Below are 24,375 nucleotides of genomic sequence, written 5' to 3' on the forward strand. Positions count from 1 at the left end.
GACTGATCCGTCGATGTTGGTCGCGTCAGTGATACTAGAGTGTGTAGTACGACTGTTACGTCCATGTTGGACGCGTCAGTGATACTAGAGTGTGTAGTACGACTGTTCCGTCCGTGTTGGTCGCGTCAGTGATACTAGAGTGTGTAGTACGACTGTTCCGTCCATGTTGGACGCGTCAGTGATACTAGAGTCTGTCCCACAACTGTTCTGTCCTTGCTGGACGCGTCAGTGATACTAGAGAGTGTAGTACGACTGTAACGTCCATGTTGGTCGCGTCAGTGATACTAGAGTGTGTAGTACGACTGTTCCGTCCATGTTGGTCGCTTCAGTGATACTAGAGTGTGTAGCACGACTGTTACGTTCATGTTGGACGCGTCAGTGATACTAGAGTCTGTCCCACAACTGTTGTGTCCTTGCTGGACGCGTCAGTGATACTAGAGTGTGTAGTACGACTGTTACGTCAATGTTGGACGCGTCAGTGATACTAGAGTGTGTAGTACGACTGTTCCGTCCATGTTGGACGCGTCAGTGATACTAGAGTGTGTTGTACGACTGTTCCGTCCATGTTGGACGCGTCAGTGATACTAGAGTGTGTCGTAGGACTGTTCCGTCCTTGTGTGACGCGTCAGTGATACTAGAGTCTGTTCCACAACTGTTCCGTCCTTATTGGTCGCGTCAGTGATACTAGAGTGTGTCGTAGGACTGTTCCGTCCTTGTGTGACGCATCAGTGATACTAGAGTCTGTTCCACAACTGTTCCGTCCTTGTGTGACGCGTCAGTGATACTAGAGTGTGTAGTACGACTGTTCCGTCCATATTGGACGCGTCAGTGATACTAGAGTGTGTCGTAGGACTGTTCCGTCCTTGTGTGACGCGTCAGTGATACTAGAGTCTGTCCCACAACTGTTCCGTCCTTGTTCGTCGCGTCAGTGATACTAGAGTGTGTCGTAGGACTGTTTCGTCCTTGTGTGACGCGTCAGTGATACTAGAGTCTGTCCCACAACTGTTCCGTCCTTGTTCGTCGCGTCAGTGATACTAGAGTGTGTCGTAGGACTGTTTCGTCCTTGTGTGACGCGTCAGTGATACTAGAGTCTGTCCCACAACTGTTCCGTCCTTGTTGGTCGCGTCAGTGATACTAGAATTACGTTGATCACTATGTTTATTGTTGGATCATAATTAAAGTCGCGTTCAGTTCTTGCATATTTCCAGATCCTAAAAGTGGGTATTCCAATTGTAGCGACTGTGATGTTATTTACGATATAGATTGAAGATATCAAGATAATGTATTGTAGGTTTGTGTCGGAGATGTTATCCGGGTGAATGTAAAGAACATGCTAGAAGGATCAGAGGGGACCACCATTCATTGGCACGGGGTTCTCCAACACGGAACTCCTCACATGGACGGCGTTTCCATGTTGACGCAGTGCCCTATCCATGCTCACTCCACATTTCAGTACGAGTATGTAAAGTTACACTTTGTATCATTCACAAATCGCCGAAGACGTCATCTGACTGAATTTTTCATTGTATGATATCAAATAGATACGCTGTATGCTAAGAGGAAATATATTATTAGTTTTTTGGCAGAACTTCCGGGCACTCATTATTGGCATGCGCACGCCGGCCTGCAAAGAGCTGATGGTCTATTTGGGGCTCTTGTGATTCGCCAACCACGATCACGTGACGTGCATGCTGCTGAGTATGATTTCGACCTCCCTGACCATACGGTGATCATTAATGATTGGTTGTCGGAAATGAGCGCCACTCGATACACCGGACACCACCACGCTATGACTGAACACGCTCCGGACTCCATCCTCATTAACGGTCAGTGTCACGTGTCTATTGTATGTTACTTGTCATTGGGTTACGTGCATTGGTCAGCAAATCTAAGCTATTTAAGGAGTTGCACTGGCTCCATCGTCATTGGTTGACAACATATAACCTTAACTGTTGCGCGACATCTCACACCGTCATTTGGATCGTTTTTTTTTTACTTTTTTGTATTGATGCATTTAAGTCGAATTGATACTAATGAAATTTCTATGATCAGGTCACGGGTCCAAGTATCTGTTTAGTGAGTCTCCGTCTCATAACGACCATTCCCATGGACACATGGACCACGCGACGGCCAACAATGGACATGATGGCCACGAGATGCACTCAATGGGAACAGTACCTCATAACCAACCAACTGTACACAGCGGAGGTTCCATCATATCCGGTCATAATGGTATGACGCATAGTGACCAATCACATGATCAAAATTCTAACCATTTGTCACATGGTCCTAGTCCGACTATGTTGGCCACTGAACCTCCTATGTCTCATGGTGACCACCAAGGAATGGCAGGGAATGATGCACATGGCGACATGGGACAGCCAATCGGAACACACCCTGCAACAACGCCAGAGGGGCATTTGGAAAGTGCTCGTGAAAACATGCATACTGACGGTACAACTGATGGCCATCACCATCATCAACGGTCAAGAAGGAGCTCAGAAAAGCCAGGTTGTAGTAAGGACCGGGGAGTGCACACGCCCCATGCTGTCTTCCTTGTTTCTCAAGGCTTCCGGCATCGATTCCGTTTGATAAGCAACGGAGTCAACAATTGTCCCATTAATTTTTCTGTTGATAACCATACTCTGATTGTGATTAGTTCTGACGGATCTCCATTTAAACCTGTTAAGGTAGAGTCTTTAAATATGTTTGCCGGTGAACGTTATGATGTTATAATTGACGCCACCAATCCTGTTGATAATTATTGGATTCGAACCAAGGGCATGGCAGATTGTGGACCAGAAATGAAATCTGCTGCTCAGACCGCCATCCTGCGTTATGTAGATGCGTCCGACACACTTCCACGTGGATGTACGGACTATGAAAGTGGCCATCGATATGGTATGGTAAGTAATTTATTTGCAATGTTGCCACTGAGTTAATATTTGTGTAGCATTTACATCGCTTTATTATACAGCTCATTTGCCTTTATAAAAATCACACAAAATTTTATGTATGTTTTCATTTGCCATTCCTTGGTCGAGGTAAACAAATCACTGATTATGCCGCGGTAAAATCAACAGGGGCGTGCTTTGTTTTTCCTTATCGGAAACTCTTCTGGCGAAATTTGGTATTAAGTGACCGTTGAATGTTAACAGATAACGGGAAAATTAAAATCATTGATACTGTTTTTATTTGAAGATATAGTAAGTAGTTTTTTTGTTGTTCGAATGAATACAAATAAGGAAATTATGATATCTATCCCTACAGAAGCTGAATCCCTTCAACGAAGAGATGAATTCAGACGGGGTGATCACTGTGGCAGATCTGTTATCGACAGAACCAAACGACATTTCTCTCAAATCCATCCCAGATAGGCAGTTTTATCTTGGTATGGACTTCAACTTGGTGGAAAACTACCGCTTCCATGACCCAGATTTCTACTCGTTGTCGTCTCAGATGAGGGCAGGAGTTGGTCATCACGCCCATCATCTCTTCACTCCTCAGATTAACGGTATCACCTACATCAACCCCCCATCGCCACCATTGTCTCAGTATCATCGTGCCTCTGTAAGTATATTTTACTACACGTGACCGTCGTGATCACTATCTTTAAAACCCTTCATTCTGGTTCATGTAACGTTTGTTATTCATGAGCTACCACTAATGTACCTGATTTACATAGCCAAAGGCCAGTTCCTTGGACAAGTATTCACCCACTTGTATGGATGGTATGTCGATCTGGCTGAATGGTTACCATATATCTGTATCTCAGAACCGTTATATATATACGGATATTGAAGAAACTGATCTCAATCTGTTAAAGTCATTACAGCTGTAGAGATGTCTTGCCTTCTATCCGCCATCTTCTCTGGGATTTTTCTTTGATAGGTGTCTCACCGATTTATTTAATTTTGAATTTTAGGATTAGTTTACTCAGGACAAATAATGAGCCACCCTGCTAGTTCTGATGAAGGTCTAAATCACTCTGCTAGTTCTGATGAAGATCTAAATCACCCTGCTAGTTCTGATGAAGATCTGAATCACTGCTAGTTCTGATGAAGATCTAAATCACCCTGCTAGTTCTGATGAAGATCTAAATCACCCTGCTACTTCTGATGAAGGTCCGAATCACCCTGCTAGTTCTGATGAAGATCTAAATCACCCTGCTAGTTCTGATGAAGATCTAAATCACCCTGCTAGTTCTGATGAAGATCTAAATCACCCTGCTACTTCTGATGAAGATCTGAATCACTGCTAGTTCTGATGAAGATCTAAATCACCCTGCTAGTTCTGATGAAGATCTAAATCACCCTGCTAGTTCTGATGAAGGTCCGAATCACCCTGCTAGTTCTGATGAAGATCTAAATCACCCTGCTAGTTCTGATGAAGATCTAAATCACCCTGCTAGTTCTGATGAAGGTCCGAATCACCCTGCTAGTTCTGATGAAGATCTAAATCACCCTGCTAGTTCTGATGAAGATCTAAAGCACCCTGATAGTTCAGATGAAGGTCTGAATCACCCTGCTAGTTCTGATGAAGATCTAAAGCACCCTGATAGTTCCGATGAAGGTCTGAATCACCCTGATATTTCTGATGAAGATCTAAATCACCCTGCTAGTTCTGATGAAGATCTAAATCACCCTGCTAGTTCTGATGAAGATCTAAAGCACCCTGATAGTTCAGATGAAGGTCTGAATCACCCTGATATTTCTGATGAAGGTCCGAATCACCCTGCTAGTTCTGATGAAGATCTGAATCACTGCTAGTTCTGATGCAGGTCTGAATCACCCTGCTAGTTCAGATGAAGGTCTGAATCACTGCTAGTTCTGATGAAGATCTAAATCACCCTGCTAGTTCTGATGAAGATCTAAATCACCCTGATAGTTCAGATGAAGGTCTGAATCACCCTGATATTTCTGATGAAGGTCCGAATCACCCTGCTAGTTCTGATGAAGATCTTAATTACTGCTAGTTCTGATGAAGATCTGAATCACTGCTTGTTCTGATGAAGATCTGAATCACCCTGCTAGTTCTGATGAAGATCTAAATCACCCTGCTAGTTCTGATGAAGATCTGAATCACCCTGCTAGTTCTGATGAAGGTCCGAATCACCCTGCTAGTTCTGATGAAGATCTAAATCACCCTGCTAGTTCTGATGAAGATCTAAAGCACCCTGATAGTTCAGATGAAGGTCTGAATCACCCTGCTAGTTCTGATGAAGATCTAAAGCACCCTGATAGTTCAGATGAAGGTCTGAATCACCCTGATATTTCTGATGAAGATCTAAATCACCCTGCTAGTTCTGATGAAGATCTAAATCACCCTGCTAGTTCCGATGAAGATCTAAATCACCCTGCTAGTTCTGATGAAGATCTGAATCACTGCTAGTTCTGATGAAGATCTAAATCACCCTGCTAGTTCTGATGAAGATCTAAATCACCCTGCTAGTTCTGAAATCACTGCTGCTAGTTCTGATGAAGATCTAAATCACCCTGCTAGTTCTGATGAAGATCTAAATCACCCTGCTAGTTCTGATGAAGGTCCGAATCACCCTGCTAGTTCTGATGAAGATCTAAATCACCCTGCTAGTTCTGATGAAGATCTAAATCACCCTGATATTTCTGATGAAGATCTAAATCACCCTGCTAGTTCTGATGAAGATCTAAATCACCCTGCTAGTTCTGATGAAGGTCCGAATCACCCTGCTAGTTCTGATGAAGGTCCGAATCACCCTGCTAGTTCTGATGAAGATCTAAATCACCCTGCTAGTTCTGATGAAGATCTAAAGCACCCTGATAGTTCAGATGAAGGTCTGAATCACCCTGATATTTCTGATGAAGATCTAAATCACCCTGCTAGTTCTGATGAAGATCTAAATCACCCTGCTAGTTCTGATGAAGGTCCGAATCACCCTGCTAGTTCTGATGAAGGTCCGAATCACCCTGCTAGTTCTGATGAAGATCTAAATCACTGCTAGTTCTGATGAAGGTCTGAATCACCCTGCTAGTTCAGATGAAGGTCTGAATCACTGCTAGTTCTGATGAAGATCTAAATCACCCTGCTAGTTCTGATGAAGATCTGAATCACTGCTAGTTCTAATGAAGGTCCGAATCACTTTGCTAGTTCAGATGAAGGTCTGAATCACTGCTAGTTCTGATGAAGATCTAAATCACCCTGCTAGTTCTGATGAAGATCTAAAGCACCCTGATAGTTCAGATGAAGGTCTGAATCACCCTGATATTTCTGATGAAGGTCCGAATCACCCTGCTAGTTCTGATGAAGATCTGAATCACTGCTAGTTCTGATGAAGGTCTGAATCACCCTGCTAGTTCAGATGAAGGTCTGAATCACTGCTAGTTCTGATGAAGATCTAAATCACCCTGCTAGTTCTGATGAAGATCTAAATCACCCTGATAGTTCAGATGAAGGTCTGAATCACCCTGATATTTCTGATGAAGGTCCGAATCACCCTGCTAGTTCTGATGAAGATCTGAATTACTGCTAGTTCTGATGAAGATCTGAATCACTGCTTGTTCTGATGAAGATCTGAATCACCCTGCTAGTTCTGATGAAGATCTAAATCACCCTGCTAGTTCTGATGAAGATCTGAATCACTGCTTGTTCTGATGAAGATCTAAACCACCCTGCTAGTTCTGATGAAGGTCTGAATCACCCTGCTAGTTCTGATGAAGATCTGAATCACTGCTTGTTCTGATGAAGATCTAAATCACCCTGCTAGTTCTGATGAAGATCTAAATCACCCTGCTAGTTCTGATGAAGGTCTGAATCACTGCTTGTTCTGATGAAGGTCTGAATCACTGCTAGTTCTGATGAAGATCTGAATAACTGCTAGTTCTGATGAAGATCTGAATCACCCTGGTAGTTCTGATGAAGATCTAAATCACCCTGCTAGTTCTGATGAAGATCTAAATCACCCTGCTAGTTCTGATGAAGGTCTGAATCACTGCTTGTTCTGATGAAGATCTGAATAACTGCTAGTTCTGATGAAGATCTGAATCACCCTGCTAGTTCTGATGAAGATCTAAATCACCCTGCTAGTTCTGATGAAGATCTAAATCACCCTGCTAGTTCTGATGTAGGTCTGAATCACCCTGCCAGTTCTGATGAAGATCTGAATCACTGCCAGTTCTGATGAAGATCTAAATCACCATGCTAGGTCTGATGAAGGTCCGAATCACTTTGCTAGTTCTGCTGAAGGTCCGAATCACTGCTAGCTCTGATGAAGATCTGAATCACCCTGCTAGCTCTGATGAAGATCTGAATCAGCCTGCTAGTTCTGATGAAGGTCTAAATCACCCTGCTAGTTCTGATGAAGATCTGAATCACTGCTTGTTCTGATGAAGATCTGAATCACCCTGCTAGTTCTGATGAAGGTCTGAATCACCCTGCTAGTTCTGATGAAGGTCCGAAGCACTGCTAGTTCTGATGAAGATCTGAATCACCCTGCTAGTTCTGATGAAGGTCCGAATCACTTTGCTAGTTCTGATGAAGGTCCGAATCACTGCTAGCTCTGATGAAGATCTGAATCACCCTGCTAGCTCTGATGAAAATCTGAATCAGCCTGCTAGTTCTGATGAAGATCAAAATCACCCTGCTAGTTCTGATGAAGGTCTGAATCACCCTGCTAGTTCTGATGAAGATCTGAATCACTGCTTGTTCTGATGAAGATCTAAATCACCCTGCTAGTTCTGATGAAGATCTAAATCACCCTGCTAGTTCTGATGAAGGTCTGAATCACTGCTTGTTCTGATGAAGATCTGAATCACTGCTAGTTCTGATGAAGATCTGAATAACTGCTAGTTCTGATGAAGATCTGAATCACCCTGCTAGTTCTGATGAAGATCTAAATCACCCTGCTAGTTCTGATGAAGATTTGAATCACTGCTAGTTCTGATGAAGATCTAAATCACCCTGCTAGGTCTGATGCAGGTCTGAATCACTGCTAGTTCTGATGAAGGTCTGAATCACTGTTAGTTCTGATGAAGGTCTGAATCACTGCTTGTTCTGATGAAGATCTGAATCACTGCTTGTTCTGATGAAGGTCTAAATCACCCTGCTAGTTCTGATGAAGATCTGAATCACTGCTTGTTCTGATGAAGATCAAAATCACCCTGGTAGTTCTGATGAAGGTCTGAATCACCCTGCTAGTTCTGATGAAAGTCTGAATCACTGCTTGTTCTGATGAAGGTCTGAATCACTGCTAGTTCTGATGAAGATCTGAATAACTGCTAGTTCTGATGAAGATCTGAATCATCCTGCTAGTTCTGATGAAGATCTAAATCACCCTGCTAGTTCTGATGAAGATCTAAATCACCCTGCTAGTTCTGATGTAGATCTGAATCACCCTGCTATTTCTGATGAAGATCTGAATCAATGCTAGTTTTAATGAAGATCTAAATCAGCCTGCTAGTTCTGATGAAGGTCCGAATCACCCTGCTAGTTCTGATGAAGGTCTGAATCACTGCTTGTTCTGATGAAGATCTGAATCACTGCTAGTTCTGATGCAGGTCCGAATCACTTTGATAGTTCTGATGAAGATCCGAATCACTGCTAGCTCTGATGAAGATCTGAATCACCCTGCTAGTTCTGATGAAGGTCCGAATCACCCTGCTAGTTCTGATGAAGGTCTGAATCACTGCTTGTTCTGATGAAGATCTGAATCACCCTGCTAGTTCTGATGAAAGTCCGAATCACCCTGATAGTTCTGATGAAGGTCTGAATCACCCTGATAGTTCAGATGAAGATCTAAATCACCCTGATAGTTCTGATGAAGGTCCGAATCACTGCTAGTTCTGATGAAGATCTGAATCACCCTGCTAGTTCTGATGAAGATCTAAATCACCCTGATAGTTCAGATGAAGGTCTGAATCACCCTGATATTTCTGATGAAGGTCCGAATCACCCTGCTAGTTCTGATGAAGATCTGAATTACTGCTAGTTCTGATGAAGATCTGAATCACTGCTTGTTCTGATGAAGATCTGAATCACCCTGCTAGTTCTGATGAAGATCTAAATCACCCTGCTAGTTCTGATGAAGATCTGAATCACTGCTTGTTCTGATGAAGATCTAAGCCACCCTGCTAGTTCTGATGAAGGTCTGAATCACCCTGCTAGTTCTGATGAAGATCTGAATCACTGCTTGTTCTGATGAAGATCTAAATCACCCTGCTAGTTCTGATGAAGATCTAAATCACCCTGCTAGTTCTGATGAAGGTCTGAATCACTGCTTGTTCTGATGAAGGTCTGAATCACTGCTAGTTCTGATGAAGATCTGAATAACTGCTAGTTCTGATGAAGATCTGAATCACCCTGGTAGTTCTGATGAAGATCTAAATCACCCTGCTAGTTCTGATGAAGATCTAAATCACCCTGCTAGTTCTGATGAAGGTCTGAATCACTGCTTGTTCTGATGAAGATCTGAAAAACTGCTAGTTCTGATGAAGATCTGAATCACCCTACTAGTTCTGATGAAGATCTAAATCACCCTGCTAGTTCTGATGAAGGTCTAAATCACCCTGCTAGTTCTGATGTAGGTCTGAATCACCCTGTCAGTTCTGATGAAGATCTGAATCACTGCTAGTTCTGATGAAGATCTAAATCACCCTGGTCTAGTCCGAATCTGATGAAGCTAGTCCGAATCACCCTGCTGCTAGAATTCTGATGAAGATCTGAATCACCCTGCTAGTTCTGATGAAATCACTGCTAGTTCTGATGAAGATCTGAATCACCCTGCTAGTTCTGCGAATCAGCTAGTTCTGATGAATCCGAATCACTGCTAGTTCTGATGAAGATCTGAATCACCCTGCTAGTTCTGATGAAGATCTAAATCACCCTGCTAGTTCTGATGAAGGTCTGAATCACCCTGCTAGTTCTGATGAAGATCTGAATCACCCTGCTAGTTCTGATGAAGTTCTGTCTCTCTTCTTGTTCTGATTAAGTTCTGAATCACCCTGCTAGTTCTGATGAAGGTCTGAAATCACTCTGCTAGTTCTGATGAAGATCTGAATCACCCTGCTGATGTAGTTCTGATGAAGATCTGAATCACCCTGCTAGTTCTGATGAAGATCTAAATCACCCTGCTAGTTCTGATGAAGGTCTGAATCACCCTGCTAGTTCTGATGAAGATCTGAATCACTGCTTGTTCTGATGAAGATCTAAATCACCCACCCTGCTAGTTCTGATGAAGATCTGAATCACCCTGCTAGTTCTGATGAAGATCTGAATCACCCTGCTAGTTCTGATGAAGATCTGAATCACTGCTGAAGTTCTGATGATCTGAATCACCCTGCTAGTTCTGATGAAGATCTGAATCACCCTGCTAGTTCTGATGAAGATCTGAATCACTGCTAGTTCTGATGAAGATCTGAATCACTGCTAGTTCTGATGAAGGTTCTGAATCACTGCTTGTTCTGATGAAGATCTGAATCACTGCTTGTTCTGATGAAGGTCTAAATCACCCTGCTAGTTCTGATGAAGATCTGAATCACTGCTTGTTCTGATGAAGATCAAAATCACCCTGGTAGTTCTGATGAAGGTCTGAATCACCCTGCTAGTTCTGATGAAAGTCTGAATCACTGCTTGTTCTGATGAAGGTCTGAATCACTGCTAGTTCTGATGAAGATCTGAATAACTGCTAGTTCTGATGAAGATCTGAATCATCCTGCTAGTTCTGATGAAGATCTAAATCACCCTGCTAGTTCTGATGAAGATCTAAATCACCCTGCTAGTTCTGATGTAGATGCTAGTTCTGATGAAGATCTGAATAACTGCTAGTTCTGATGAAGATCTGAATCACCCTGCTAGTTCTGATGAAGGTCCGAATCACCCTGCTAGTTCTGATGAAGGTCCGAATCACTGCTGCTTGATTCTGATGAAGATCTGAATCACCCTGCTAGTTCTGATGATGAATCACCCTGCTAGTTCTGATGAAGTTCTTAATCACCCTGCTAGTTCTGATGAAGGTCCGAATCACCCTGCTAGTTCTGATGAAGATCTGAATCACTGCTAGTTCTGATGAAGATCTGAATCACCCTGCTAGTTCTGATGAAGGTCTGAATCACCCTGCTAGTTCTGATGAATGAATCACCCTGCTAGTTCTGATGAAGATCTGAATCACCCTGCTAGTTCTGATGAAGATCTGAATCACCCTGCTAGTTCTGATGAAGATCTGAATCACCCTGCTAGTTCTGATAAATCAAGTTCTGAATCACCCTGCTAGTTCTGATGAAGATCTGAATCAAGTTCTGATGAAGATCTAAATCACCCTGCTAGTTCTGATGAAGGTCTGAATCACTGCTGTTCTGATGAAAGTCTGAATCACCCTGCTAGTTCTGAAGGGAATCACTGATGAAGGTCTGAATCACCCTGCTAGTTCTGATGAAGATCTGAATCACCCTGCTAGTTCTGATGAAGATGAATCAGCTAGTTCTGATGAAGAATCACTGTTCTGATGAAGTTCTGATGAAGATCTGAATCACTGCTAGTTCTGATGAAGTGAATCTGATGCTAGTTCTGATGAAGATCTAAATCCTGCTAGTTCTGATGAAGATCTGAATCATTTCCCTGCTAGTTCTGATGAAGATCTGAATCACCCTGCTAGTTCTGATGAATGAAGCTAGTTCTGATGAAGGTCTGAATCACTGCTAGTTCTGATGAAGATCTGAATCACTGCTAGTTCACGAATCACTGCTAGTTCTGATGAAGATCCGAATCACTGCTAGTTCTGATGAAGATCTGAATCACCCTGCTAGTTCTGATGAAGGTCTGAATCACCCTGCTAGTTCTGATGTCTGAATCACTGCTTGTTCTGATGAAGATCTGAATCACCCTGCTAGTTCTGATGAAAGTCCGAATCACCCTAGTTCTGATGAAGTCTGAATCACCCTGATAGTTCAGATGAAGATCTAAATCACCCTGATAGTTCTGATGAAGGTCCGAATCACTGCTAGTTCTGATGAAGATCTGAATCACCCTGCTAGTTCTGATGAAGATCTAAATCACCCTGATAGTTCAGATGAAGGTCTGAATCACCCTGATATTTCTGATGAAGTTCCGAATCACCCTGCTAGTTCTGATGAAGATCTGAATTACTGCTAGTTCTGATGAAGATCTGAATCACTGCTTGTTCTGATGAAGATCTGAATCACCCTGCTAGTTCTGATGAAGATCTTAATCACCCTGCTAGTTCTGATTAAGATCTGAATCACTGCTTGTTCTGATGAAGATCTAAACCACCCTGCTAGTTCTGATGAAGGTCTGAATCACCCTGCTAGTTCTGATGAAGATCTGAATCACTGCTTGTTCTGATGAAGATCTAAATCACCCTGCTAGTTCTGATGAAGATCTAAATCACCCTGCTAGTTCTGATGAAGGTCTGAATCACTGCTTGTTCTGATGAAGGTCTGAATCACTGCTAGTTCTGATGAAGATCTGAATAACTGCTAGTTCTGATGAAGATCTGAATCACCCTGGTAGTTCTGATGAAGATCTAAATCACCCTGCTAGTTCTGATGAAGATCTAAATCACCCTGCTAGTTCTGATGAAGGTCTGAATCACTGCTTGTTCTGATGAAGATCTGAATAACTGCTAGTTCTGATGAAGATCTGAATCACCCTACTAGTTCTGATGAAGATCTAAATCACCCTGCCTGAAGATCTAAATACCCTGTTCTGATGTAGGTCTGAATCACCCTGTCAGTTCTGATGAAGATCTGAATCACTGCTAGTTCTGATGAAGATCTAAATCACCATGCTAGGTCTGATGAAGGTCCGAATCACTTTGCTAGTTCTGATGAAGGTCCGAATCACTGCTAGCTCTGATGAAGATCTGAATACCCCTGCTAGCTCTGATGAAGATCTGAATCAGCCTGCTAGTTCTGATGAAGGTCTAAATCACCCTGCTAGTTCTGATGAAGATCTGAATCACTGCTTGTTCTGATGAAGATCTGAATCACCCTGCTAGTTCTGATGAAGGTCTGAATCACCCTGCTAGTTCTGATGAAGGTCCGAAGCACTGCTAGTTCTGATGAAAATCTGAATCACCCTGCTAGTTCTGATGAAGGTCCGAATCACTTTGCTAGTTCTGATGAAGGTCCGAATCACTGCTAGCTCTGATGAAGATCTGAATCACCCTGCTAGCTCTGATGAAGATCTGAATCAGCCTGCTAGTTCTGATGAAGATCAAAATCACCCTGCTAGTTCTGATGAAGGTCTGAATCACCCTGCTAGTTCTGATGAAGATCTGAATCACTGCTTGTTCTGATGAAGATCTAAATCACCCTGCTAGTTCTGATGAAGATCTAAATCACCCTGCTAGTTCTGATGAAGGTCTGAATCACTGCTTGTTCTGATGAAGATCTGAATCACTGCTAGTTCTGATGAAGATCTGAATAACTGCTAGTTCTGATGAAGATCTGAATCACCCTGCTAGTTCTGATGAAGATCTAAATCACCCTGCTAGTTCTGATGAAGATTTGAATCACTGCTAGTTCTGATGAAGATCTAAATCACCCTGCTAGGTCTGATGCAGGTCTGAATCACTGCTAGTTCTGATGAAGGTCTGAATCACTGTTAGTTCTGATGAAGGTCTGAATCACTGCTTGTTCTGATGAAGATCTGAATCACTGCTTGTTCTGATGAAGGTCTAAATCACCCTGCTAGTTCTGATGAAGATCTGAATCACTGCTTGTTCTGATGAAGATCAAAATCACCCTGGTAGTTCTGATGAAGGTCTGAATCACCCTGCTAGTTCTGATGAAAGTCTGAATCACTGCTTGTTCTGATGAAGGTCTGAATCACTGCTAGTTCTGATGAAGATCTGAATAACTGCTAGTTCTGATGAAGATCTGAATCATCCTGCTAGTTCTGATGAAGATCTAAATCACCCTGATAGTTCTGATGAAGATCTAAATCACCCTGCTAGTTCTGATGTAGGTCTGAATCACCCTGCTATTTCTGATGAAGATCTGAATCAATGCTAGTTTTGATGAAGATCTAAATCAGCCTGCTAGTTCTGATGAAGGTCCGAATCACCCTGCTAGTTCTGATGAAGGTCTGAATCACTGCTTGTTCTGATGAAGATCTGAATCACTGCTAGTTCTGATGCAGGTCCGAATCACTTTGCTAGTTCTGATGAAGATCCGAATCACTGCTAGCTCTGATGAAGATCTGAATCACCCTGCTAGTTCTGATGAAGGTCCGAATCACCCTGATAGTTCTGATGAAGATCTAAATCACCCTGATAGTTCAGATGAAGGTCTGAATCACCCTGATATTTCTGATGAAGGTCTGAATCACTGCTTGTTCTGATGAAGATCTGAATCACTGCTTGTTCTGATGAAGGTCTAAATCACCCTGCTAGTTCTGATGAAGATCTGAATCACTGCTTGTTCTGATGAAGATCAAAATCACCCTGGTAGTTCTGATGAAGGTCTGAATCACCCTGCTAGTTCTGATGAAGGTCTGTATCACTGCTTGTTCTGATGAAGATCTAAATCACCCTGCTAGTTCTGATGAAGATCTAAATCACCCTGCTAGTTCTGATGAAGGTCTGGATCACTGCTTGTTCTGATGAAGGTCTGAATCACTGCTAGTTCTGATGAAGATCTGAATAACTGCTAGTTCTGATGAAGATCTGAATCACCCTGGTAGTTCTGATGAAGATCTAAATCACCCTGCTAGTTCTGATGAAGATCTAAATCAGCCTGCTAGTTCTGATGTAGGTCTGAATCACCCTGCTAGTTCTGATGAAGATCTGAATCAATGCTAGTTCTGATGAAGATCTAAATCAGCCTGCTAGTTCTGATGAAGGTCCGAATCACCCTGCTAGTTCTGATGAAGGTCTGAATCACTGCTTGTTCTGATGAAGATCTGAATCACTGCTAGTTCTGATGCAGGTCCGAATCACTTTGCTAGTTCTGATGAAGATCCGAATCACTGCTAGCTCTGATGAAGATCTGAATCACTCTGCTAGCTCTGATGAAGATCTGAATCAGCCTGCTAGTTCTGATGAAGGTCCGAATCACCCTGCTAGTTCTGATGAAGGTCTGAATCACCCTGCTTGTTCTGATGAAGATCTGAATCACCCTGCTAGTTCTGATGAAAGTCCGAATCACCCTGATAGTTCTGATGAAGGTCTGAATCACCCTGATAGTTCAGATGAAGATCTAAATCAACCTGATAGTTCTGATGAAGGTCCGAATCACTGCTGGTTCTGATGAAGATCTGAATTACCCTGATAGTTATGATGAAGATCTGGATCACTGCTTGTTCTGATGAAGGTCTGAATCACCCTGCTAGTTCTGATGAAAGTCTGAATCACTGCTAGTTCTGATGAAGGTCTGAATCACTGCTAGTTCTGATGAAGGTCTGAATCACTGCTAGTTCTGATGAAGGTCTGAATCACTGCTAGTTCTGATGAAGGTCTGAATCACCCTGTGAATCACCCTGCTAGTTCTGATGAAGGTCTGAATCACTGATAGTTCTGATGAAGGTCCGAATGACTGCTGGTTCTGATGAAGATCTGAATCACCCTGATAGTTCATATGAAGGTCTGAATCACCCTGCTAGTTCTGATGATCTAAATCACCCTGTTAGTTCAGTCTAGTTCGAATTTAATATGCGTTGTGTTTTGTTTGTCTTTGTCTTCTCACATTCTGATGTTTTGTGGTGTTACTTTGGTTTAGTGATAAACAATCCTTTTTTAGCTTCCAAAACTTTTTTTCCGGAGGGCTTTCTGTTATATATTTCTTATAGAATGGCAGAAAACCTTTCTTATTCAGAATGTTTGTACGTTTGCCTCTGATCATTTCAGTCGATGAATTAGATAATTCAGATCACTACAATTCATTTCTTCTTCATGTCAGCTTCATAATATGGGCCCCACATTTCAGGGTGAAGGGTGATACTAAACACATACCTATTGAGAGACAGCTTTCCGTGTTTAGATATATCTATAGAATGGTTCTATATAAGATCTAATACATGATTCTAAAGCGATGAACCTGTTTACCATTAATGGAATAGATGAGTGGCCTAACAAATCATGGATTGATTCTTTTATTTTACCGTTATATATCAAGATATTTCTTAAACAAATGGTGGATATGTTTAAAGGTCTTCACGTATTATGCGGTTTTATTGATTGGAAAATATACATTTATCAAAATGATTAACCAATAAGTTTACTTGGTAACACTCTTGGTTCATGGCGTTGTTTTGTGGTACGCAATCGTCATCTTCATCAAATCTCGATTACTTTTTCTTCGTGTCAATATTTCCATTGTTGAATTTTCAGCCTTGTTCCATCGATTTTGTGTTGAAATTAGCGACAACTTGAGTGTTATATAATAACTTCTTTTGATGGCAATACTGAGTTAATCGTCAATCCTCATGGTGAAATTGATCGTATGAATATTTTATACGTACGTTTTCAGCGGCCTCCGTGTAAATCTTTAATTGGGTTATAATTTGATTTTAAGTTCGAGGTTCTGTTGACATTCAATCTTTGTTACACGACGTAGTTATAAATTAAATACAGCTAATAAGACATATTGGTTTCTGTGATATGTTTCGTTCTGTTTGTAAAGCCGCTAAACGTGTTTGTACAAACATGGTACCTTACTTCATTGATCTTGAATGTAGACCGTCTGAAAGTGAATGTTTTAGTTAGCGTTGATGGTCTGTCTCTACTGAGCTTCGATTATGTTACTTTGTAATAAGATTTCCTCGTCGCTCGTAGTTACATAATAGGATTATTCTTAATGAGTACACTTCGCCAAGGTGATTGTGTTTTCACTGCCAGTTTTTACAGGAGTTCCGTGTTACTAATTGTTAACACCTTGTCATTATTGTATCTCAGTGTAGACTTGTGTATTATACACGGTATTCACTGTATTGCCAGAGAGAAATCGATTGAAATGAATAACTAACTCCACTTTCAACATCTTTTCTAGATGAAACCTTAGATATTTATGAGAAATAATACAAATTTGAAAGAATCCCCAAAACCTGCCCACAAACTAGGCCACTGACCTCCCGGACCACGATACTACATGTTTCTTATTTCTGAGTACCGATGTACCTTGTCTTTCTCAGGAACACTCTTTAGATTAATGTTTTCACCCTAATGCAATGTGGAGATGGCGATTTATTTTCCCGACAGCTCGCTATATTTATACAGTAAGGTACTCTCACGTATATTTCGGAGCAAACAGAACAATTAATTGAGCCAATTACCTGTCACTTTACCACTCTCGTGTTGCCACTACTATAAGCTCCAGTATTTTGTAGTTATATATGCACCCTGTAAATAGTGAATTGTCGTTGTGACTTCTTTTTTTTCTTCTACATTATAGCAATTTTTCTGTGACGAAAACGATTTCCAAGTAGATTGCAAATCGCAGTTGTGCGAGTGCACTCACCGATTGAGGGTCAAGGTCGGCGAGGTCGTGGAGCTTGTCCTAATTGATGAGGGTAAACATTTGGACAACAGTCACCCCATGCATCTTCACGGACATAGCTTTAGGGTCGTAGCTACGGAAAAGGTAACTAAATCCTACTTTTAGAATTAAGACTTATTTTTGGTTGGGGTATGCTATTTCGAGACAATGCCATTTTTTATCGAGTCACTTTCCCCTCAAAACTCGTTCAACCTAACCTTTCACTCGTTCATAAAACCTGCTAGTTTGTAAACAACTCGTTTGTTACAATGAAGGTTGGACACATGTAATGGGATAAAAAACAAAACAAAAAACAAAAACAAAGGGATGAAATATGATTGTTGACAAATATTTGTTTCTAAGTTTGATTAGTGACCGAAGCCTTATCGCAACAGTAATTACTGATTTACTGAGTGTTTGTGTGAAACATTCCCTTTTTTGAGTCCTGCTTGTTTTTATGTCTCATTTGATTCATGATTTGCGTGCATGTGTTTGTTTACTGTTTGTTTCCGGATCATGTTATCGGTGTCATTCAGGAATCTTGTTTATGTTTCGTATAATACATAAGGATTGTTTTCTTGTTTTAACTGTAAAGGAACATTTATTGTTTCATTCCTTACAGTTTTTTTTCAGCGGACATTTTATTTTGTAAAAGAGGAAATGCTCTAGACTGTAATAAGAATTATATAAAACAAGCCTGATGTTTATTAGCAAATATTTAGAAAGTGATGTAAGTTCTTCTCCAGAGTAATGTCAATCACTTGTCAACAGGGTGACATCTACTGACAACAGTTTGTGTGGTGTTGTAAATTTAGAATGACATTTACATTGGCTTGTTTTCCACTTAGATACAGCTTTGTCATCGTCTGTATTGGTGAATGAAATGTGTTAACTATTAACGTATGTATGTTAATATCGTCTGTATAACTGGTGTGTCTATATCCGATGTTTGATGCTTCGAGTATGATGACTTTGATAAGTTATATTTTGACTATTTCCTCTGGCGCTATAGTTAATCGTGTTTTAGATGACGATTTAATTTATTATTATTGTATTAAATGTAAACAAGAAATGTATGAGGCATATGCTTGCGGGTGATTTGGTCGAGGATATACATTCGTCCAGTGTGTTTTCACCCTTACATAAAAATAAATCTTATAAATAGGAAAAAAAATCCACACATATACACTTTTGTATTTCAGCTTTAACAACAAAATGCAGTCTGGTATTTATTTTCATCCTACCTCCGAAAGGGCGAAACTTCATCTGCGGCTAAAGTTTCCAATTTCCAAATACGGTTAAAATTTTCCTAATACAAAAGTAACATCAATTAGATATAACGTCGATATAAATATATTGTTAGATTCTTTCATAAGTTTCAGGGCATGGACTTCAGGTAGTTCTGCGTTCATGTCCATTTTCGGACCTCGAGTAAATTGTATGAGTGCCATAAATAGCTTATTTTCTATTTAAACAATACTGTAGATACGTAAGTTACGATGGTCATTCTATACCATTCACTGTACCATGTTTTAAGACGCATGTATTTGTCAGACGGGTTACACAATTCATTGATTGTCTCTGATCACATCCGGTTTAGTCTTACAAATAATATATTAATTATATGAAATGGTACATTAAAGTTTCCGTAGAATTAAAATCTCAATTTTGATATAAGAATATTTTAAACATCGATTTTAGTACACTAAAGTTACTAGAGGTAACCTTTATGCCCTTGTCTAGATATGTAACGGTTGGTTAATCTTATGATATGACTACAATAGTATTCTAGCGGACACTTGATGGATAGAGATTGCTGTGACCCGATATATTGACACCATGTAAACATACAACCTGTCGGGGTGAATTATCTGTCGAGCTGTTTTAACGTAGTAGTCATGTCAGACAAATGACTTTTTACCACTTACTGGTGAGATATATACATTTTACTACAGCTAACATCTCATTGACTTAATTGTATATTACCACAAATGAACGACTTAATTACATTACCTCTAACCGCTAATTTATTTACATGTGTCTAATGTCTATCACTGGCCTCTGACCTCTAACCACTAATTTATTTACATGTGTCTAATGTCTATCACTGACCTCTGACTTCTGACCTCTAACCGCTAATTTACTTACACATGTGTAATGTCTATCACTGACCTTTGACCTATAACCGCTAATTTATTTAAATGTGTCTAAAGTCTATCACTGACCTCTGACCTCTAACCGCAAATTTATTAACAGGTGTCTAATGTCTGTCACTGACCATTTACAAATATTTAGGTATAATGTTAGTAATGGTTATCATCTAAACTCCTATAATTGTCCTGCGTCTGTAAATGATTGTTATAACTAAAACCCAAACAAAATGAAGCTATGTCACTTAATACAATTATCTAATGATCACGTCCTTACCGTTATAAACTTACAAATCTATTTACAGATTCTTCAATCACTTTATTTAATTGTTGGTTAAAATAATGATTTATTTACATGCACTTCCTACACTGCAGTAGTTACAGGAAATCGGTGCATACAATAATGGGCGTGTAGAATATCCTAGAAACTCTTAGACGCGGCGTATTTTCTTTGATAGGAAGAAAATGCAGATTAATTCACGTGAGAAACTACAGACTTATTTTCAGAGAAGCTTATTTTTGATATTTTTTAAATGTATACTTTTAAATGAAAGCGCTGTACGTTTGTCATTGCTATGGATGACTTGAAAAATGTTCCTGTCATCATAATGTTCATTGAAAGAGCCACTAGTTTCCGCCTCAAAACGACCATGTTTGTTGACGTGGCGATACACCAAACAAACAATGTACTGTGTGTTTTGATTGATTGTGTCGTTCTCATATGTTATACAGTTGATAGAACTGTCAATTTTTCGGAATGATTAAGTTTCCGAGTAAACCGGAGCACATAATCATTAATCGGTAAAAGTATTATTTTCACCGGGCAGCCCGAACGGTTCTGGTCACAGAAGTATTCACGTTTCATGCTTTATGCATTCCTAATTTTCAGAATGATATATGAAAGTTTCCTTCTCTATCTGTGTTTTTGTTTTACTCATATATCATGCATATGCTGATCCGAAGGTTACCTTTATGAATTACCTGTCACCATTGCACGGGGTTTCATTAATTAAGTGATACCATGTTAAAGTACATTCCTTTGATAAATGAAACCTGCACGATTGAGATGTAAATAGATACTTTTGAATCTCGATAAATCGAAACTATTTGACAAGCAGTTCGAATACATCACTTAGAAATATATTTGGTTAATTACCTCAGGTAAATGCAAAGATATACAGCCAACATTGTATGACATGACCCTGTTACATATTATTCCATGCGTAACTCAAGTTAGTCTAGACGTATGTATAATTATGATGATTCATGCACGACAAAAACATGTTTCTTGTGACGTAGTAGGTATTAAGCAGTTAAAATTGATAAACTTTACTGTCAATATCATAACATGTAATTGGATGTTGTCCTGTTAAAACACTTCTATGAAAAGTTTATGAAAAACGGTTATTAATTAGTAAAGCTAACAAAATATTTTATATAGCAGAGTTTTCGAGTGAAATCGCAAGCTCGTTAAATAACTCATCAGTAAATATCAAAGGATTTAAACAAATTCAAAACTTGACTCACCGATGTTAATAATTCTACACTGTTATAAAGTAGTATATATACTAGTATCAGTGCTAGGTGAACAATGAATATATTCATTGGAATAAGTTGTTTTGCATTAAATGTAGTATTAACGATATTTTATGCTTTAAGTTCAACCAACTCATTTCGTGTCAACTTGTCTGTTTAATACCTATTGTTTTTGCAAATCAGTCAATTAATATAACCTAATAGTAAAGATAAAGAATAGTGAGCATTCTGTATAATTTGTACATTACCTTGTTTCTTATTCTAGATAAAATGTAAATTTTACTATCGTGTTAACGTTCAACGAGTTCATCGACGGTATGTGATTGAAGGTGTTACTATAATTATCAGGTAACAAAATGATTGATGAGGTTTCGAACTGTCCAATTAACATATTTGTTATATAGACAAAATAAATGATTGATAGGCCACAGTTTTAACTAATTAAACATTACGAAAGCATGTCATTATCAATCAAATCATACTACTATATCGATTGATGTATGTCTGCGATTACAAATTCGCGATTATAACAGACATTGGCAAAAAGTAACGTTGTTAAGTAAAATTCTCACCGAAATCACATGAAGACTAGTTGATGCTAGTTTGCCTGCTGGTGCCATTGTTGTATGCCTTGTTCTCAATGGAGAACGTGACTTTTTTGCTTGGATTGGTCTATGTTTACATGGCGGTCGACGTCGATGGAGCAGAATAGGCTTACTCTTCCATAACACCTGGTCTCATTCTCCTCGTACTTTTCAGGAATCCCCTTGTAAATCTTTCTTTCGTTAATAATTTGCCCAGGGTTTATTGAATTTGAGTTTAAATTATGTTGATATTTTGGTATTTCCTTGTTTTGTTTGATTGTCTTTTTTTTCAAATTATTACATCAAGAAGAAATTCTTTGGAAGTATGTGCCACTGCTTTATTTTTTATGAGACAATAAGATAAAATCAAAGCTGTTTTCGAAATAAGCAACGACCAAAAACAATATGGAGACTAAAATGCTACTTTTACGTCGTCGTCGGCGTCCACACCTCTGTTTATATCAGTATATAAGTATGCGGGGATATAAAAACGTTGCCTCTTTATATCAGTATATAAGTATGCGGGGATATAAAAACGTTGCCTCATATCTCTTATTTTTTTCATTCGTGTTTCCCACTCATGAGATATTCTGTAATACTCGTGAAATGTTTAAGATATTAAACAGGAAACCATCAGATATCCTTTATTTATTGAGAAAACATAGGTCGTATCGATAAGTTAACCATTAATTAAATGACTTTTTATTCAGCTGAACACGTCAACCAGTGTAGATTATGTGAAGATGCGTGACCGTATAGGGTTAATCGGCAGGAATCTGGACAGGCCGATCACCAAGGATACCGTTAATGTCCCGGATGGTGGCTACACTATTGTCAGGTTCCATGCTAAAAACCCTGGTACATATTAAATCTTATTATTCATATTGCAGAGAACTAATTATATTTACTGCCAGGTAAATTTTGTTTTGTTGATGTTTCAACTAAGACGTGTTTTCACTTAAGTACTCTTCGTCTGTAGTCTGTATTTTATTTGAGATTTCAATAACAGGATGAACTTATTTTCAAACCACGTACAACAACATACATTACTATTTCTATGTTTTATTGTGTCGTCTGATTACTACAAGTACTGATGTTGTCCCGGTCGTTGTTATGAAAAGCACATTGTTATTATTCTTTTTAATTGATAAATATTATATGTTTTAATGATTATTCCTCAATTAAGCATGTTCAGTCTAGTGGAAGTCACTTCAAAGTTTTTTTTATATTAAACGTGGTGATCTTTATTTTCAGGATTTTGGTTGCTACACTGTCACATAGCTTTCCACATGGCTATGGGTATGAGTATCGTGATCCAGGTGGGCGAGGTGGAGCAGATGCCCGCACCTCCCAAGAATTTTCCACTCTGCGGGGATTGGACACCACATATCCAACGGATGGACGAGTACCCTGGATGTCCCCAGCAGTCTACGGCCTATCCTCTGGTCATGGGCTCTGATGTAGGCTCTGACGTAGGCACTGACGTGGGCACGACCTATTACGACTCTACCGTCCAACCAGTACTTATCTTTATTTCTTTGATTATTTCCCTTTTTAACAGCGTCACACAAACTACCTGATAAACGCTACACATAGAGAACTTATTTATCATTTCTGAAATCCATTGAACTCACAACATTGGTGTTGGTTTGATATAGTAGCAGTTTTTATTGGTTCAGCGTGGCAAAGACTTAAATCAAGGTAATTTGTACTGACATTTCAGAGATCTTGTATTTCGTCGACATCGCAGGTTTATTGTTATAAGATAAATACTTATGTTTCCTACCTACTGTATAGAATAACTCCTGTATTGTGTCAAGGGAATCTTAACTTTATATGTAACACTGTACCACTTTACAGTTTAATATTACAACTTATGTCCCATTTTACCTCTAGTTGCTATTGCAGTGCTTTGTGATACTTCTACAGTCTTTTTCGTCACACGAAATCCTCAGAACACTATTCAATCATTTGATACCAGATGAATTGCGTTCTATATGACCAACCCATTCTGCTGATTGAAAGTGTTGATATACTCCAGAAATCCACTTCAGATTTTTTATTACTTACATAATTTATTCTCGATATTTAAAATCGATTTAAATTATCCAAATTAAATTCCGTTAATTGTAAATATTTCCCGAGTTTTGTAATTAATTTTGTTTAAGTTGAAATCCCTCGAATATTTTCACTGATCGTTCTGGATATTTGTATATTTTGTATATGTTACTATATATTGTATGTGTTATATGTAAATATCATAGTATTACTGCACACCCTCTTGCTTTAACGGTGTCAATCATTTTGCAGCGAATTCCTGCAATTTTTCGGACGGTTGTTAACAAAGGTTACTTAATGTCGAATTCCCACACGTTATGTTGAACAACGTTGATCCGTAGACCGCGAAAATAACCACCGGTTGATGAAATATTGGTACACTAATAAAGTAGGTTTGCAGTAATACGATTCGTTTATACATTGTTAACACCACGATAACAAATTTGTGTAGTGTTGTCTATTAAATTATCATTATTAACGTATGTGTTGAGTATAATTTCATCTTGCTGTAGTTTGCATGGTTTTACGGAGTATCACGTTTGGTGGAAGTGTAGATCATGTTCACATCTAGATTGTATTGTTTAA

General features: G+C 39.5%; 1 protein-coding gene across 1 annotated transcript in view; it reads left to right on the plus strand.

Annotated features, from left to right (window-relative positions):
• The window catches only part of LOC132560644 (uncharacterized), a 32,655-nt gene extending 8,786 nt beyond the window's left edge, over positions 1–23,869 (plus strand). Inside the window, exons 3-9 of the mRNA XM_060225308.1 lie at positions 1,292–1,458; positions 1,576–1,826; positions 2,053–2,906; positions 3,271–3,570; positions 17,379–17,567; positions 22,443–22,590; positions 22,987–23,869. Coding sequence (XP_060081291.1) covers positions 1,292–1,458; positions 1,576–1,826; positions 2,053–2,906; positions 3,271–3,570; positions 17,379–17,567; positions 22,443–22,590; positions 22,987–23,312 — 2,235 coding nt within the window. The 3' untranslated portion in view covers positions 23,313–23,869. The remainder of the gene's footprint in view (positions 1–1,291; positions 1,459–1,575; positions 1,827–2,052; positions 2,907–3,270; positions 3,571–17,378; positions 17,568–22,442; positions 22,591–22,986) is intronic.
• Positions 23,870–24,375: the final 506 nt, after the last annotated feature.

Source organism: Ylistrum balloti, unplaced genomic scaffold (genome assembly GCF_031769215.1).
Source record: "Ylistrum balloti isolate Yb309-2 unplaced genomic scaffold, AGI_CSIRO_Ybal_v1 Utg371088, whole genome shotgun sequence".
NCBI lineage: Eukaryota > Metazoa > Mollusca > Bivalvia > Pectinida > Pectinidae > Ylistrum > Ylistrum balloti.